The sequence below is a fragment of the Hemiscyllium ocellatum genome, chromosome 24 (genome assembly GCF_020745735.1).
Source record: "Hemiscyllium ocellatum isolate sHemOce1 chromosome 24, sHemOce1.pat.X.cur, whole genome shotgun sequence".
NCBI classification, from domain to species: Eukaryota; Metazoa; Chordata; class Chondrichthyes; order Orectolobiformes; family Hemiscylliidae; genus Hemiscyllium; species Hemiscyllium ocellatum.
Genome location: NC_083424.1, coordinates 45,347,129 through 45,365,101, shown reverse-complemented (window position 1 = coordinate 45,365,101; position 17,973 = coordinate 45,347,129). Strand labels below are relative to the sequence as shown.

General features: G+C 45.6%; 2 protein-coding genes across 2 annotated transcripts in view; both read right to left on the bottom strand.

The window, feature by feature from the left end:
* Window positions 1-872, bottom strand: part of LOC132827386 (solute carrier family 2, facilitated glucose transporter member 11-like) — a 90,245-nt gene extending 89,373 nt beyond the window's left edge. The window contains exon 1 of the mRNA XM_060844049.1: window positions 832-872. Coding sequence (XP_060700032.1) covers window positions 832-864 — 33 coding nt within the window. The 5' untranslated portion in view covers window positions 865-872. The remainder of the gene's footprint in view (window positions 1-831) is intronic.
* Window positions 873-8,983: 8,111 nt separating this feature from the next.
* The window catches only part of LOC132827473 (solute carrier family 2, facilitated glucose transporter member 11-like), a 59,652-nt gene continuing 50,662 nt past the window's right edge, over window positions 8,984-17,973 (bottom strand). Inside the window, exons 14-15 of the mRNA XM_060844161.1 lie at window positions 12,456-12,583; window positions 8,984-9,157 (exon numbers count right to left, since the gene is read on the bottom strand). Coding sequence (XP_060700144.1) covers window positions 8,984-9,157; window positions 12,456-12,583 — 302 coding nt within the window. The remainder of the gene's footprint in view (window positions 9,158-12,455; window positions 12,584-17,973) is intronic.

Below are 17,973 nucleotides of genomic sequence, written 5' to 3'. Positions count from 1 at the left end.
ATGGAGAGAGATTGGCTTATGCCCGAAATGTTGATTCTCCTGCTCCTTGGATGCTGCCTGACCTGCTGCGCTTTTCCAGCAACACATTTTCAGCTCTGATCTCCAGCATCTGCAGTCCTCACTTTCTCCTTGAGAGATTGGACAGACTAGGATTGTTCCCTTGAGAGGCAACATGATTGAGATGTATAAAATTCTGAGGGGAAGGGAGGAAGGAGGTTTTTTCCCCCTTGATGGAGGGATCAATGACCAGGGGGTGAGGATGGAAGGGAAGGGGCAGGAGGTTTACAGAGGGATGTGAGGGAGGGAGGAAGAAAACCTCTTCACCCAGAGGGTGGCGGCGATCTGGAACTCTACCCCCTCCTCCTCCATCACCCTCATTCTCCCTCCCCCCTCACACCCCTCCCCCACCTCACACCCCTCCCCTCTCACACCCCTCCCCCTCACACCCCTCCCCCACCTCATACCCCTCCCCTCTCACACCCCTCCCCCTCACACTCCTCCCCCTCACACCCCTCCCCCTCACACCCCTCCCCCACCTCACACCCCTCCCCTCTCACACCCCTCCCCCTCACACTCCTCCCCCTCACACCCCTCCCCCACCTCATACCCCTCCCCCACCTCATACCCCTCCCCCACCTCATACCCCTCCCCCTCACACACCCCTCCCCCCACATCACACCCCTCCCCCCTCACACCCTTCCCCCAAATCACACCCCTCCCCCTCCCCATCGCGCCCGGCGGAATACCCCGGAACGACCCTCTGCACCTTGACGGAGGGGTGGGGGAGAGATGGCTCCCCCCTCCCCGGCTCGGTCCCCACTCTCTCCCTACCTGCTGCTGCTCCTCCAGCTCCAGCTCCATCATCAGCAAACCAGAGAACACTCCCAGTGATTACTAACAGCCCCACCCTCCTCCCTCTCCACATTAACCGGTTCCGCACCCCCCGCCGGCGATGGTGCAGTCCTGTCGCCGGCCTGGCGCTAGCTCAGTCCTCCGGGCAGCAGGGGGCGGTAATAACCCTCTTCACCCACTGCACTGAGCCCCTCCGGGCAGCAGGGGGCGGTAATAACCCTCTTCACCCACTGCACTGAGCCCCTCCGAGCAGCAGGGGGCGGTAATAACCCTCTTCACCCACTGCACTGAACTCCTCCGGGCAGCAGGGGGCAGTGACTACGCCTATCCCCCACTGCACTGAGCCCCTCCGGGCAGCAGGGGGCAGTGACTACGCCTATCCCCCACTGCACTGAGCCCCTCCGGGCAGCAGGGGGCGCTGACTACCCCTATCACCCACTGCACTGAGCCCCTCCGGGCAGCAGGGGGCGGTAATAACCCTCTTCACCCACTGCACTGAACTCCTCCGGGCAGCAGGCGGCGATAACTCCTCCCGTTCCCCCCGGCACTGAGCCCCTGCGGGCAGCAGGAGGCAGTGACTACGCCTATCCCCCACAGCACTGAGCCCCTCCGGGCAGCAGGGGTCAGTGACTACGCCTATCCCCCACTGCACTGAGCCCCTCCGGGCAGCAGGGGGCAGTGACTACGCCTATCCCCCACTGCACTGAGCCCCTCCGGATAGCAGGGGGCGCTGACTACCCCTATCACCCACTGCACTGAGCTCCTCCGCGCAGCAGGCGGCGCTGACTACCCCTATCGCCCACTGCACTGAGCTCCTCCGGGCAGCAGGCGGCGATAATTACTCCCTCTTCCCCCCGGCACTGAGCCCCTCCGGGCAGCAGGGGGCGGTAATTACCCTCTTCACCCACTACACTGAGCTCCTCCGGACAGCAGGCGGCGATAATTACTCCCGTTTCCCACACCCCCCCCATGCACTGAGCCCCTGCGGGCAGCAGGGGGCGGTGAAACTGGGAAATTGTGGCGGCAAAGAAACGAGAATGTTGTCAATTGTGCAGAGCTGTACAGATTTAAAAATTAAACTTTCTGTCTTTTAATCAAACATAAACCAATGGAGATTGACAATTGGAGACAGAAAGGGCTGAAGATCCCAGGAACCAGAGATTTTAAAGCTTATAAATGGCTTACAGTCTCTAAAGTGTGAAAGTTCTTTACACATTACTGAAAATGCCTCACAAAGGTCTTTAATAAGATGCTTCATTTACCACAACTCAATGCAGTTAAATGTCAACATGGGGGAGCAAGTTCAAATTTGAATTATCTTTTAATTTGCACCAAATTTTCTACCACATCTTGTAGGAATTTGTCAACTACCCTGTCAATGGTGGAGATACTCAACCTGCATTTGGCTAATGAACAACCATAACTAGAGCTGCAAGGATGATTCAGTGGGGACATTTTATTCAACATGGATGAGATGGGCTGAAGGGCCTGTTGGTGGGTTCTTTGAGTCTACGACATTGTAAGGGTTCAGATAACACTCGAGTGATATCTCTTGTGGAGCTGCAAGTCTCTCACGCATAAGGAGAGTGACGCTGTTGAATATCCTGGCACAGGCGGAGAAGGGTGCACTCTCAAGTTGATCAAAAATTCAAAGAACCCAGATAGGAACATAGGAAATATTGTAGGGGCATGATTTGGCCATTCATCCTTTGAGTCAGCTCCAATATTCAACTAGATCATTGCTTACCCCTACCACAATTTTCACACACCATTCAGGAGGTCATGTTGCAGCTGTACAGGACGTTGGTTTGGCCACTTTTGGAATATTGCATCCTATCAGAAGAATGTTGTGAAACTTGAAATGGTTCAGAGAATTCTTACAAGGATGTTGCCAGGGTTGGAGGATTTGAGCTTTAGGGAGAAGCTGAATAGGTTGGGGCTGTTTTTCCTGGAGCGTTGAAGACTGAGGGGGTGACCTTATAGAGGTTTATAAAATCATGAGGGGCATGGATAGGTAAATAGACAAAGTCTTTTCCCTGGGGTGGGAGAGTCCAGAACTAGAGGGCATAGGTTTAGGGTGAGAGGGGAAAGATATAAAAGAGACCTGAGAGACAAATGTTTCACGCAGAGGATGCTATATGTATGGAATGAGGTGTCAGAGGAAGTGATGGAGGCTGAGATGATTACAGCATTTAAAAGGCATTTGGATTGGTTTATGAATAGGAAGGGTTTGGAGCGATATGGGCTGGGTGCTGGCAAGTGGGACTAGATTAGGTTGGGCTATCTGGTCGGCATGGACGAGTTGGACCAAAGGGTCTGTTTCCGTGCTGTACATCTCTATGAGTCTATGACTCTATATTCCTTGATATCTCCAATATCCGGAAATCTATCAAGCTGTCAATCTCCTACTCAATGACAGAAAATTCCACAGATATGCCAAAGTAGTTAGCCTGGAGCTGTGTTTTGTAGAGCAATAAGATGGTGCTATTTTCTGGGCCTGTAGATTGGAAGAAGGAAAATGGCCTTTAATAGAGTGATATGCTCGTCTTGTCGGATGTGGGAGATTGGGGAGAGTTTAAGGGTGACTGAGGATTATATCTGCAATTAATGTTGTTGGTTATGAATCCTCTCAGATCGAATGGATTGATTGGAGGGGTAGAGGCGATGAGGAATTGACAAGAGCAAGAGGATGTGACGGATGGTAGTTATAGGAAGGGAGAAAAACTACAGATACATTCAGGAAGATGGGTTAACTCCAAGGAAGGTAGGAGAGGGAGGCAGGTAGTAGAGGAGTCTTCTGTGGCTATCCCCATTTCAAACAAGTATGCTGCTTTGGAAAATGTAGGGGGTGATAGTGAGGAAAGAGATCAATCTGAGACTGGTACAGCTGAGAATAGAAGCGAGTCAAACAGGGCAGGCAGGGACAAAGCAGAGAACAAGGTAAATTAAACTGCATTTATTTCAATGCAAGAGGCTTAACAGGAAAGGGAGATGAACTCAGGGCATGATTAGGAACTTGGGACTGGGATATCATAGCAATTACAGAAACATGGCTCAGGGCTGGACAGGACTGGCAGCTTAATGTTCCAGGATACAAATGCTACAGGAAAGACAGAAAGGGAGGCAAGAGAGGAGGGGGAGTGGCATTTTCGATAAGGGATAGCATTGCAGCTGTGCTGAGGGAGGATATTCCCAGAAATACATCCAGGGAAGTTATTTGGGTAGAGCTGAGAAGTAAGAAAGAGATGGTCACGTTATTTGGACTGTATTACAGACACCCCAATAGTCAACGGGAAAGTGAGAAACAAATTTGTAAGGAAAGTTCAGTTAACTGTAAGAATAATAGGGTGGTTATGGTAGGGGATTTTAACTTTCCAAATATAGACTGGGACTGCCATAGTGTTAAGGGTTTAGATGGAGAGGAATTTGTTAAGTGTGTACAAGACAATTTTCTGATTCAGTCTGTGGATGTACCTACTAGAGAAGGTGCAAAACTTGACCTACTCTTGGAAAATAAGGCAGGGCAGGTGACTGAGGTGTGAGTGGGGGAGCACTTTGGGGCCAGCGACCATAATTCTATTAGTTTTAAAGCAATGATGGAACTAAAAGTTGAAGTTCTAATTTGGAGAAAGGCCAATTTTGATGGTATTAGGCAAGAACTTTCAAAAGCTGATTGGAGGCAGATGTTCACAGGTAAAGGGACGGCTGGGAAATGGGAAGCCTTCAGAAATGAGATAACAAGAATCAAGAGAAAGTATATTGCTGCCAGGGTGAAAGGGAAGGCTGGTAGGTATAGGGAATGCTGGATGACTAAAGAAATTGAGGGTTTGGTTAAGAAAACGAAGGAAGCTTATGTCAGGTATAGACAGGATAGATCGAGTGAATCCTAAGAAGAGTATAAAGGCAGTAGGAGTATACTTAAGAGAGAAATCAGGAAGGCAAAACGGGGACATGAGATAGTTTTGGCAAACAGGGTTAAGGAGAATCTAAAGGGTTTAATAAATACATTAAGGACAAAAGGGTAATGAGGGAGAAAATAGGGCCCCTCAAATATCAGCAAGGTGGCCTTTGTGTGGAGCCGAAGGAGATGGGGGAGATACTAAACGAGTATTTTGCATCAGTATTTACTGTGGAAAAGGATATGGAAGATGTAGACTGTAGGGAAATAGATGGTGACATCTTGAAAAAATGTCCATATTACAGAGGAGGAAGTGCTGGATGTCTTGAAACGCATAAAAATGAATAAGTCCCCAGGACCTAATCAGGTGTACCCTAGAACTCTGTGGGAAGCTAGAGAAGTGATTGCTGGGCCTCTTGCTGAGATATTTGTTTCATCAATAGTCACAGGTGAAGTGCCAGAAGACTGGAGGTTGGCTAACGTGGTGCCACTGTTTAAGAAGGGTGGTAAGGACAAGCCAGGGAACTATAGACCAGTGAGCCTAAAGTCAGTGGTGGGCAAGTTGTTGGAGGAAGTCCTGAGAGATAGGACATACGTGTATTTGGAAAGGCAAGGACTGATTAGGGATAGTCCACATGGCTTTGTGCATGGGAAATCATGTCTCACAAACTTGATTGAGGTTTCTGAAAAAGTAACAAAGAGGATTGATGAGGGCAGAGCAGTAGATGTGATCTATATGGACTTCAGTAAGGCATTTGACAAGGTTCCCCATGGGACACTGGTTAGCAAGGTTAGATCTCATGGAATACAGGGAGAATTAGCCATTTAGATATAGAAGTGGCTCAAAGGTAGAAGACAGAGGGTGGTGGTGGAGGTTGTTTTTCAGACTGGAGGCCTGTGACCAGTGGAGTGCCAAAGGATCGGTGCTGGGTCCACTACTTTTATCATTTACATAAATGATTTGGATGCGAGCATAAGAGGTACAGTTAGTAGATTTGCAGATGACACCAACATTGGAGGTGTAGTGGACAGCAAAGAGGGTTACCTCAGATTACAACAGGGTCTTGATCAGATGGGCCAATGGGCTGAGGAATGTCAGATGGAGTTTAATTCAGATAAATGCGAGGGGCTGCATTTCGGGAAAATAAATCAGAGCAGGGCTTATACACTTAATGGTAAGGTGGTAGGGAGTGTTGCTGAACAAAGACACCTTGGAGTGAAAGTTCATAGCTCCTTGAAAATAGAGTTGCAGGTAGATAGGATAGTGAAGAAGGCATTTGGTATGCTTTCCTTTATTGGTCAGACTATTGAGTACAGGTGTTGGGTTAGGCCACTGTTGGAAGATTGCATGCAATTCTGGTCTCCTTCCTATCGGAAAGATGTTGTGAAACTTGAATGGGTTCAGAAAAGATATACAAGGATGTTGCCAGGGTTGGAGGATTTGAGCCATAGGGAGAGGCTGTTTTTCCTGGAGCGTTGGAGGCTGAGGGGTGACCTTATAGAGGTATATAAAGTCATGAGGGACATGGATAGGATAAACAGACTTTTCCCTGGGGTGAGGGAATCCAGAATTAGAGGGCATAGGTTTAGAGTGAGAGGGGAAATTTATAAAAGAGACCTAAGGGCAACCTTTTCACACAGAGGATGGTATGAGTATGGAAGAGCTGTCAGAGGAAGTAGTGGAGGCTGGTACAATTACAGCATTTAAAAGGCATCTGGATGGGTATATGAATAGGAAGGGTTTGGAGGGATATGGACACGGTGCTGGTAAATGGGATTAGATTAGGTTGGGATGTCTAGTTGGCATGGATGAGTTGGACCGAAGGGTCTGTTTCTGTGCTGTACATCTCAATGACTGTATGACTCTCAATCTTCACAGAGGCCAGTATCCTGCCCCCAAGTGCCCCTTTATGAAGAGTCCTTGACACTGACCCAGCTCCTTCAGGGCCAGCTCTGAGTGAGCAGAACCTCTGACACTCCTGTTTTGATTTGTCAGCCAGGGCTCTCTGATTGAACCAGATTAACAGCCCCAGTCAGGGAACTCAGATTCTGTGAGGGCCATCTGGCTGATCTCGATGCAATCACTACAAGATGTCTCCGAGGAAGATCCAGGGACTCTGGTGTGAGTATTGTTTGTGGGGTTTCAGGTTGTGTACCAGGGGTGCATTTGGGTACTGCACAAAAGCTATTTTGATTTTCAATCTATGAGTGTTTTGAGATTGGGCTTAATGCTTTTATCGTGAGTTTAAAATCTTTGTTTTTGTTGTTGTAAGGATATGGCTTAGTTCATTCTTTTTTATCTTCATTTCTTTTGTTAATAGACTTCAGTTTTACTGTTAAAGGAAAATCTGCAGCATTGTGTTTCAGCAAGAGATCACTTTCTTAAAACCAACACAAATCAAAATATGATCTGTCAATCCAGGAACCTGTCTGGGATCTGACCTGTGCAGTAATAACATTGGCTGGAATCATGACATGTGATGTGCGCGTGTCACCAAATTGTCCAAGTGATGTACAGTGTGCATCGAGTCCAATGGTTTTATTTTCTCATTCAATTCTTGAAATTTGCTGTTTTGACTGTAAAGAAAAAATATATTTTCTTAAGAATCCTCGAAATTTGAACCATTATACTATTTGAGTCATTAAGAAATTATGGGATGTTCTGTAGATTCATAACGACACGGAAACAGACCCTTTGGTCCAACTCGGTGGCCATATTCCCAAACTAAACCAGTCCATTTGGCCCATATCCTTCCAAACATTTCCTGTTCATATAACCATCCAGACATCTTTTAAATGTTCTAACTTTACTGCAGCCACCACTTCCTTTGGCAGTTCATTCCACAGACAAATCATTATCTGTGTTAAAAAGCTTCCCCTTGTCCTTTTTAAATCTTTCTCCTCTCACCTTAAAAAAGTTGCCCCCTAGTTTTGAAATCCCCCACCCTAGGGAAAAGATCCTGGTCACTCACCTCTGCTCCTCATGATTTTAGAAACCTCTTTTGCTTTCTCTGATAAAGTTATTGAAATGTCACAGTTGTGAGCCTCCAAGGTGGTTGTAAACCTCATGGTTGAAACTTCAGTAGATATCTACAATCTGAGTTAATAACTTTTGCTCCTGAACACTTTGTTACACGAAAGGGAAATAAGCAGGTTCAGTATGAGAAATGCCCAACCATTATAAGTCTGTGCTGACAGTGATGATTCTAATCAGCATGTCCCAGAGTGAAAAGAAGGAAGAGGAGACCCCTCAACCCTCCATTGGGACCCCCCAGCCCCCAGCTCCCCCAAAGAGCCCATGTAGCTACTGAGGACGGCCTGGTGGCTCAGCGGTTAGCACTGCTGCCTCACAGCGACAGAGACCTGGGTTCAATTCCAACCTCAGCCTGTGTGGAGTTTGCACATTCTCCCCGTGGGTTTCCTCTGGATGCTCCAGTTTCCTCCCATGGTCCAAAGATGTGCAGGTCAGGTGAATTGGCCATGCTAAATTGTCCATAGTGCCCATCAGGGATGTGGAGGTTAGGTGCGTTAGTAAAGGGTAGATAAGGCCATAAGAAATAGGAGTGGAAGTAAGGCCATCTGGCCCATCAAGTCCGCTCTGCCGTTCAATCATGACTGACAGGCATTTCAACGCCACTTACCCGCACTCTCCCCGCATCACCTAATTCCTTGCAAATTAGATAATTAAATGTAGAGTAATTGGGTAGGGCAATGGAGAGTCGGTGTGGACTCGTTGGGCCGAATGGCCTGTTTCCACACTGTATAGATTCTATGATTTCAGATGCACATTATCAGCTTCCTGCTGGCTGTGCTGGGATTTGATGATAATGGGCATATAGATGTGATTGAAAGGCCACCCCATAGCTATTTAAGGAGACAGAGAGAGACAGGAAGAGAGGGAGAGACAGGAAGAGAGGGAGAGATTAGAAGAGCACGCAGATGGAGAGAAATTCCCAAATGGAGCAGCGACACACTGGCAGGTGCTATTTTCCCATAAATCCCACCCGGCAGAAGGCATCATCAATAGGAATTCATCATTTCCTATTTTTTTATCCAATGCCTTATCCAGTGCCACCTTCTACAGACAGCCGACATAAACTACACTTCCCTTAAGTTCTGAACGTCGGCAACCAGTCACTAAATAAAGAGAAATCCAAGACCTGTCATCAGAAAAAAGCAAACGTATGATGCCACAGAAACAAACAAGCTTTGAGAACGGGTTTATCAATCCTTTCACAACTTTGTTTCGGTCTGTTCCAGCTGAGTCTTGAAATTGCATTTGTGAAACTCCTGAGAAATTTCCAGAAGAGTCTTTCCTTTCGTTTCTGGCAGAAAGAATCCAATGAACAAAGCAGCGAGGAAGCTGATGGAAAGAAATGGGACGTAACAGAAACTGCCCAGTCCTTCCTGAAAGAGGGAACAGCAGAGTGAGTACAAATGGAACACGCTTGGAATGTAGCAATGATTCTGTTCCTGCCTTTCACACTTTCTCCAAAACCATTTTCAGACTTTTTTTTCATGTCATTACTGCTTTGCTTTATATTATTATCTGATGGAAGTGTACAATGTAATGGGGGGCATGGACAGAGTGGACAAGGAGCATCTGAGTTGAAGGGTCAATCGTGAGGGGACATGGGTTCAAGGTGAGGGGCAGGAGGTTTGAAGGGATGTGAGCAAAATCATTGTTACCCAGGGGCGGCACAATGGCTCAGTGGTTAGCACGGCTGCCCCGCAGCACCAGGGACCTGGGTTCGATTTCACCCTCAGAATATCGTCTGTGTGGAGTTTGCACATTCTCCCCGTGTCTGCGTGGGTTTCCTTGGGGTGCTCCGGTTTCCTCCCGCAGCCCAAAGATGTGCAGGTTAGGTGGGTTAGCCATGGGAAATGTAGGGTTACAGGGCTTAGGTAGGGGGGAGTGTGAATGGGATGAATGCTGTTCGGAGGGTGGGTGTAGACCCGACGGGGCAAATAACCTGCTTCTGTACTGTAGGGATTCAATAGGGAGGGTGGGAGAGGCAAGTTGCCTCTCATCCTTTCAAAACTAGCTGGATGAACACTTGGCATGTTGTAACATCCACGGCTGTGGGCTAAGTGCTGGTAAATAGAATTAGGTTGAAGTTCAGGTGCTTCTGATCTGTCAGTGGCCATTTGATCAGATAAAAGGCCTCTCCTCACTGTCTGACCATGTTGAGGTTTAATTCCTCAACCTCCACATATATTGTCCTCTCTCTTCTTTTCCTTTCTCTACAATCATTCTAAACCAGCTACATATCTGACCCTTCCAATTTTACATACGATATACAGCAAAGAATTTGGCCTTACAGATCAACCAATCCACAGTGTGAACAAGCAACTCCTCCCATTTTTCCTTATTTAAATCAGCCATCATCTTCCAATTTATTCCTCATATTTTTGTCAAACATTCCCTTAAGTGTATCAATAGTACTTGCTTTAACCACTCACTCCCTGTGCTAGTGAGTTCCACATTCTCACCACTCTTTTGGTAAAGAAGTTTCTTCTGAATTCCCCATTGGGTTTCTGGGCACATACCTTAAAGTTCTCGGGATGGTCAGTTAAGTTTCGTTAGCTCGTTGACCATAGTGTAGAACTGAATAAAGCGACCAGTGCAGGTTCAGTCCCTGACACTGGGTGCAGGAGTGAATGGAGATATGTCTCCTCACCATGCTCCACAGTTGTGGAGTGATTAGCCTCAAACTACACATAACTTTGTTCTAAAGGTGAGATCATAGGGCCCTTTGTAGGCTGCGGATCCATGTAATAACATTGTATTATTCTTTGGAAAGGTCACATTATGACCACAGCTGATGGTACTACTAGATGCTAGCTTCCAGAGAGAAACCTAGCTTGATAGATCATAAGTTTTATTTTTGCAGTTTGGTTTCTGTGGTGGTGAGTTACTGATCATATTGACAGAGGCTGTAGGTATTCTTTAACTAAAGGAATAAACACTTCCTTATACGTAAAACAGTTTAGAAAGATCTTAACGTACAGAACAAAGATGAAGATTCAACTGTTTTCCCTGCAATATCCTTTACAGATATTCAATCCTAGTGAAGTATCACTCTAAACTTAACTCTTGAATTTTTTAGTAAACTGACTCCTAACAGTTGTTAAATTAAAGACTTCTTTCCAGTTCCGGGGACCTAGATTCCTTTCCTTAGCCTGCCTGCCAGAAGACTTCTACCAAGAGATTCCTAGATTTTCTCTAAACCAAAACATCCGGATGGAACTGTCCTTCTGAACTGAAACCTGATACTCCTGAACACAAAACTATAAGTGGCCCCTCATCACTTTGTGGAATGACATGTAACTTAGCAAAGTAAACTCTTTGTAAATTAACTTCACAGGTATCTCACTAGGCTCTTATCCTAAGTCATACACTTTCTTGGAAATATTGTATTTAGTCACTGGTCCAAATTAATTTCTGTTTTGAAAAATAGGTCATCTTGTCAGAATCAAAGCCACGAATCTCCTTTACCTCTACTTGAACATTTAGATTCTACAATGACAATATACCTCATAAACCTTTATCACAGTCATGAACTTGAATATAGAAAACTGCAGCATGGACTGGTAATCTGGAGACCTCAGCTAATGATAGAGGCACAAATTCAAATTGAAATACATTAGCTGGGCACTTTGAGTTCAATGATGGTGCTCCTGAAATAGCTGATTATTGCTGAAAATAGGGAATGCTGTCTTGCATTGATCAGGACACAATCACAAAAATGACCAAATCTCAAAGGGAATATATTGCATGGGAAGAACATACTGCATGATTGGTCAGGGTCGTTATTGGTCAAGGCATTGCAATGTGGAATGCATTAGAAACTGGCTATTCCCCCAAGAAGGTGTTTATTTAAGAAGGACCATCGAGAGAAGGTAAAGGATGGAATTAATCGGGGTATTCAAAGTTCTGAAGGAGTTTTCAGTTTGCTGGTGGAAAACAAACTGGTTCAATTGGCAGGAGAGTCAATAACAAAAGGATGAAGATTAAATATAATGGGTAAAAGAACCAGGCGATACAGGAACATAGCGGATAGGAGTGCAGCCCTTTGAGGCTGCTCCACTGTGTAACTAGATGAAGGCTGCACCTCTACCCCAGTTTCCCATGATATCGTCACTATCTAGAAATCTGTCAATCTCTGTCTTGATTAAATTCAATGACTGCATTCCACAATCCCTTTCAAGGATTCACCTACCTCCAAGTGAAGAAACTCCTCCTCATCTTGGTCTTAAATGGTTTACCCCTGATTTTAGATCCCTGGAGACACGCAGAACCCCTTTTCTGGTTCAGCAAGCTGATCTAATCTGGAATGCAACCCCATTTTAAAGGGTTGTAGCTTTCTGAACAGTAACACAGCAGAACGACCTGTATCAGTGCTGCCGTGCGCTCACAGGTTTCATGGGGTTGGACCACAGGTCACAGAACTGCCCAGGAGGGCTGAATCAAATCCCTGCTGGCATCAACGGCAAATCAGTTGGACACCAATATCTACCAATACCCAGCAGCTGATTGAAGAGCAGAGACTTCTAAACATAGATCTCAGGAAGGGAGCGAGGGAAGCAGAAGAATCTGTTTTAAACAGGGGAAATTTATTATAAGCATTAAAAGGAGGAATCCAGAACAGGTTCACTGGACAACAAAGGGAAGTTAAATTTAGTCTGCGTGTGAGATACTTACAACAATGAATGGGAAAAGCATGCCAACAATAGTAAGGTTTATCCAGAGCAGAGAGCCATTGATCATGTAGGCCGCAGGCCTTGCAGTTTGGTCAAAGATCTCCATTGGTATGACTCCGGTCACTCCAGCTAAGAGCAAAGAGGGAATCAACAAACTTGGTAGGGAGCATTAAAACAATATTCAACAAGAACACAAACAATGTTCACACAATATAGTCATTGTAACAGAGAGCATCGGTGTAGGGAGTGATACCGAATGAAATGGAAATCTCACAGTGAACTTCCATAGACTGCAATCCGGAGCAATGATTTCTCCAACACTGATCTCGGCCAGAATCTGCAGTTACTGGAAAGTCTCCTGTATGACATGGGGCAGCTGGTTGCAAAAACCATTTCATGTACGTATTTGGTAACCAGTAGCCCCAAATGCTGACAAACCTGAACACCTTCCTGTAGCAGAAGGGGATAGGGATTGGTGGGGATGGGGTGGTTTCACTAGGCCACAACCATACCCATTCTGAAACTGCTCTGATTGGGCCCTTGCAAATGATGAAGGGCTTATGCCCGAAACGTCGACTCTCCTGCTCCTCGGAAGTTGCCTGACCTGCTGTGCTTTTCCAGCACCACACTCTCAATCCTTACAAAGGGGCCAATCCAGATTATTCTCACGTAGATAGGAACAGCAGTGGTATCAAGAGCTTTTCACATTCACTAGTGAGTCCTACATGTGACCTACTGGTTTCAGGACCTTACCACAACAGCCCGAGAAATGTCATTTACAGGTAAGTAGTCAGGTCCAGGAGTGCCCAGTTGGAATTGCTCCACCATTCATCCTCATCATTTTTCACATAAAGGGCCCATCCCTTCAAGATAAATGGGGACACATGGAGCAGCACGGTGGCTCAGTGGTTAGCACTGCTGCCTCACAGCACCAGGGACCCAGGTTCGATTCCAGCCTCGGGCGACTGCCTGTGTGGAGTTTGCACATTCTCCCCGTGTCTGTGTGGGTTTCCTCTGGGTGCTCTGGGTTCCTCCCACAAGCTAAAGACGTGCAGGTCAGGTGAATTGGCCATGCTAAATTGCCCAAAGTGTTAGGTGCATTCATCAGAGGGAAATGGGTCTGGGTGGGTTACTCTTCGGAGGGTCAGTGTGGAGTTGTTGGGCTGTAGGGCCTGTCTCCACACTGCAGGGATTCTAATCATAAATATAGAAATCACAGGATCCTCCTACCTCCGACTTAGGTTAGAATGACAGCTGTACAACACTTTCATTTTTATTAGCTCAGGGATATGGGCTTCACTGTTGCCTCTCCCTGTTGCCCCTGAGAAACTGGTAATGGACTGTGTTGCAATCCTCTCAGTGTGCGGACGCCCACAGTGGTGCTCTGTGGCCCACATCTTCAATGGTGTGATTCTTCATGTACTACCTCTGGATCACTGTTCATTCTATACATGAAGCCCCGAGCCCCAGGGGGGTTGATTTTTATCGTCTTTATTTGCTGTCAGCTCAGAGGTGGAGAGAAGTCACAAACCGAGTTACCATTTCTGAGCACAGTGAGGCTAGAATCAAGATGAAAATCCCCCTCCAGTTGGGTGAAATGCTCAGGAGCAAGAGCTGGAAGGCCCAAAGGAAGAAGGAAAAATATACAGAGGGGAGAAATGTAAATGGAAGGGAGTCTCCAAATGAGAAATGTAGGTGAGGTATCAAAGAAATCAACCCATTGATGGAATGAGAGCACAGTCACTCCCCTCTGCCGGAATGGGAGTTGAGTGATCTTTAAATGTATGGAGGATTTCTTTCAGTGAAAGAGTCGATGTTTCACCTTGTGAAGAGTCCAATGACATTTCAAGATTCAAAAGATTGACACCAGAACTGAGAAAAACAATAAGTCTCAATAGGCTAGGGCAAAATACCAAAAAAGAGCAGACCAGCGGTGACCTGAGAGAGATCTTCGAAATTACGGAAAGTTTCGATAGGGTAAACACAGAAAAAGTACCTCCCTTTGTAGAGCGTTGGTAAATTGAGGCCATAAATAAGAGATAGTTTGTAATGATTCTGAAAAGGAATTCAGACAAAACCGAGAGACTGGTTGGTATGTGAAACCTGGTATCATTTAGAATACCTGAGAGAAATACCAAAGATTTATTGAAGGTAAGATAGATAAGCACTTGAGGGATTTTTTTGCTGATTGGGCCAGATGAAGGAGTGTAGGAGAGGGCTTGTGTGGAACATAACTAGCTGCACAGATCAGTTGATTTGTACGGCCTGTCAGTGCAATAAATGCTTTATAATTCTCTGTCATCATGAAACAAAATGTTTTAGAAGTAGCCAGCAGGTCTGACAGCATCTGTGGTTGAGGAACATAATGTTTCAAGTTGAACATATATAGAGGATTACCATATTTTCAAAAGCACCACTTCCATCTCGACAATCTAATCCAGGACTGTGGATCCCACAGTCAGCTCATAGGGGATAGCAGAGTCATAGGGGTGTACAGCACAGAAACAGACTCTTCAATCCAACCCACCCATGCCGACCAGATATCCTAACCTAATCTAGTCCCATTTGCCAGCACTCGGCCCATATCCTTCTAAACCCTTCCAATTCATATACCTATCCAGGTGCCTTTTAAATGGTGTAATTGAATTGAATTTATTGTCACGTGTACTGAGGCACAGTGATAAGCTTTGTCTTGTGAGTAATACAAGCAGATCAGAGTTAAATAGCATAGATAAGTAAATAATAGATAAAAAGGGACAAAAACAAAAACACAGGGACAGGCCAATGTTAAGAGTTTGTGAGTCCATTCAGTATTCTAACAACAGTCGGGTAGAAACTGTTACAAAACCGGCTGGTGCATGTGTACAAGCTTCTGTACCTTCTCCCCGATGGTAGAGGTTGTAGAAAAGCATTGCCAGGGTGGAATGGATCTTTGAGAATGCTGGTGGCCTTTCCTTGACAGTGGGCCTGGTAGATGGATTCTGTAGATGGGAGGTTGGCCTTTGTGATTGTCTGGGCTGAGTTCACCACTCTCTGTAACCGCCTCCGATCCTGAATGGTACAGATGCCATACCAGGTAGTGATACATCCAGACAGAATGCTCTCGATGGCACACCTATAAAAGTTGACAAGGGTATTTGCCATCAGGCCAAATTCCCTCAGCTGCCTGAGGACGAAGAGACGTTGTTGGCCTTTGTAACCAGTGTGTCCACATGAAGAGTCCAAGAAAGCTTGTTGTGGATGACCACTCCCAGGACCTTGACACTCTCCACTCGTTCCACCTCTGTGTAGAAGGGCATGAGTAACATCCCGCCGAAAGTCAATAATGAGTTCCTTGGTTTTGCCGGCATTGAGAGCTAGGTTGTTCTCAGTGTACCATTTTTTCCAGGATTTTCACCTCCTGTCTGTAGTCTGTTTCATCGCCATCTGAGATTTGGTGTCATCAGCGAACTTGCAAATGGCATTTGTCTGGTATTTGGCAATGCAGTCATGGGTATACAGCAAGTACAGTAGGGGGCTGGGTGTTAGCGAGGATGAAATATTGTCCCCAGTCTTCACTGATGGTGGTCTGTGGGTCAGGAAACTGAGGAGCCAGTTTGTAACAGTCTCTCTGGCAGCTCATTCCATACACTCACCACCCTCTGTGTGGAAAAGTTGCCCCTTAGGTCCCTTTTATATCTTTTCCCCCTCACCCTAAACCTATACCCTCTACTTCTGGACTCCCCGACCCCAGAGAAAGGACCTTGTCTATTTACCCTATACATGCCCCTCATGATTTTATAAACCTCTATAAGGTCGCCCCTCAACCCCTGATGTAAGATTGTTTTTCTCCCCTTTGGCTCAATATCTGGCTTACCAAAAGATTAAATTGTGGAGAGTTGTCCCTTTGTATTTGGCAGTCTTCAGCAGTAAAACGCTGTGTTTGCTATCAGTCAGCAACAGTGTATGTGTATCACTGCTGATTATTCACAGCAAGCTTTTGTTAAACATGCAAAACCACAATCGTCTTTTGTTCATATTTAGTTGCCTTTTATGATGTTGAAACCTGAAGGAACTCCTAATGGTCTTGTCATTTCGTCCATTTCACAGTGGAATTCAGATAGTGCGTCACTAAACCCTGCATACACTTTTTGTTATTATTTCTTCATTGAATGGAGGCGTTACTATCTGAGTCAGTATTTATTATTGCCTATTTCTAATTGTTCTTGAACTGAATGGCTTAATAGGCCATTTCAGAGGGTTGGAGAAAGTGAGGACTGCAGATGCTGGAGATCAGAGTCAAAAAGTGTGGTGCTGGAAAAGCACAGCCGGTCAGGCAGTATCCGAGGAGCAGGAGAATCAATGTTTCGAACATACGTTCTTCAGCAGGAATGACAATTCTGACGAAGAGCTTATGTTTGATATGTCAACCCTCCTGCTCCTCGGATGCTGCCTATCCAGTTGCGCTTTTCCAGCATTTCAGAGGGCATTTAAGTCTCAACCATATTGCTATGGGTCAAACAGCATAGATAAATCAGAGCAGGTAAAACTGGCAGATTTCTTTCCCTAAAGGACACTCATGAGTCAGATGGACCGTTTACGACAATGGCTGCATAATCATCATTGAATAATCTTGTGATTCCAGCCTTTTTATTGAATTCAAATGTGGGATTCAAGCTCATTTCCCTAGAACATTAGTCTAGAACTCTGGTTTACCGGTCTATCACTAGACGACCCCTCCCTATTTCACATTTCCTTTGCTCACAGTTCCTTTTGTATTCAATGATTTTTCATAAAATTGAGCTTCTTACACATTTTACTCCACAACTTTATCAACTTAGAGTCATAGAGTCATAGACTTGTACAGCACAGAAACAGACCCTTTGTGTCTCCCACTTCAAAGATTTATGGATTTCCCGCTGCTCTAATCTTCTAAATGTCACCATTTCATGTTTGTGTCCTCTGCTATTGATATTATTAATCAGCTAAAGTTCTGAAGAAGGGTCAATGAACCAAAACATTAATTCTGCTTTCTCTCCACAGATCTGGTGAGTTCCTCTGGCAATACTTGTTTTGTTTGTAATGAGCTGTGTTATTACACATGGCTGGAGAAGGCAAGAGTTGAATCCCAGGCCTTCTGGACCTGAGGTAAAAGCCCTTGTACTCCTCTCTCTGAACCGGATTTCACAGTTATCTACCCAATTTACCAACCTCTGTACTCCTCAAACCAATTCCACTCTTCTTTGTGATTAATTATTCTCATTATTGGGCCAGGTGTAATTTTTAATTAAATGCCCCCCCCCCCCCCCCGTCTAATTTCATGTCATTTATGTCTATTGAGAAGGGCATTTACCTCAAAATTCATTCCTGTCTAAAACCTTTCCTACAACAGAAGTAAGGCTCACTGGTCTATAATTACCTTGGTCATCTCTACTGCCCTTCTTGAACAAGGACACAACATTTGCAATCCTCCAGTCCTCTGGTACTAAACCGATGGACAGTGACGACTCAAATATCAAAGCCAAAGGCTCTGCTATCTC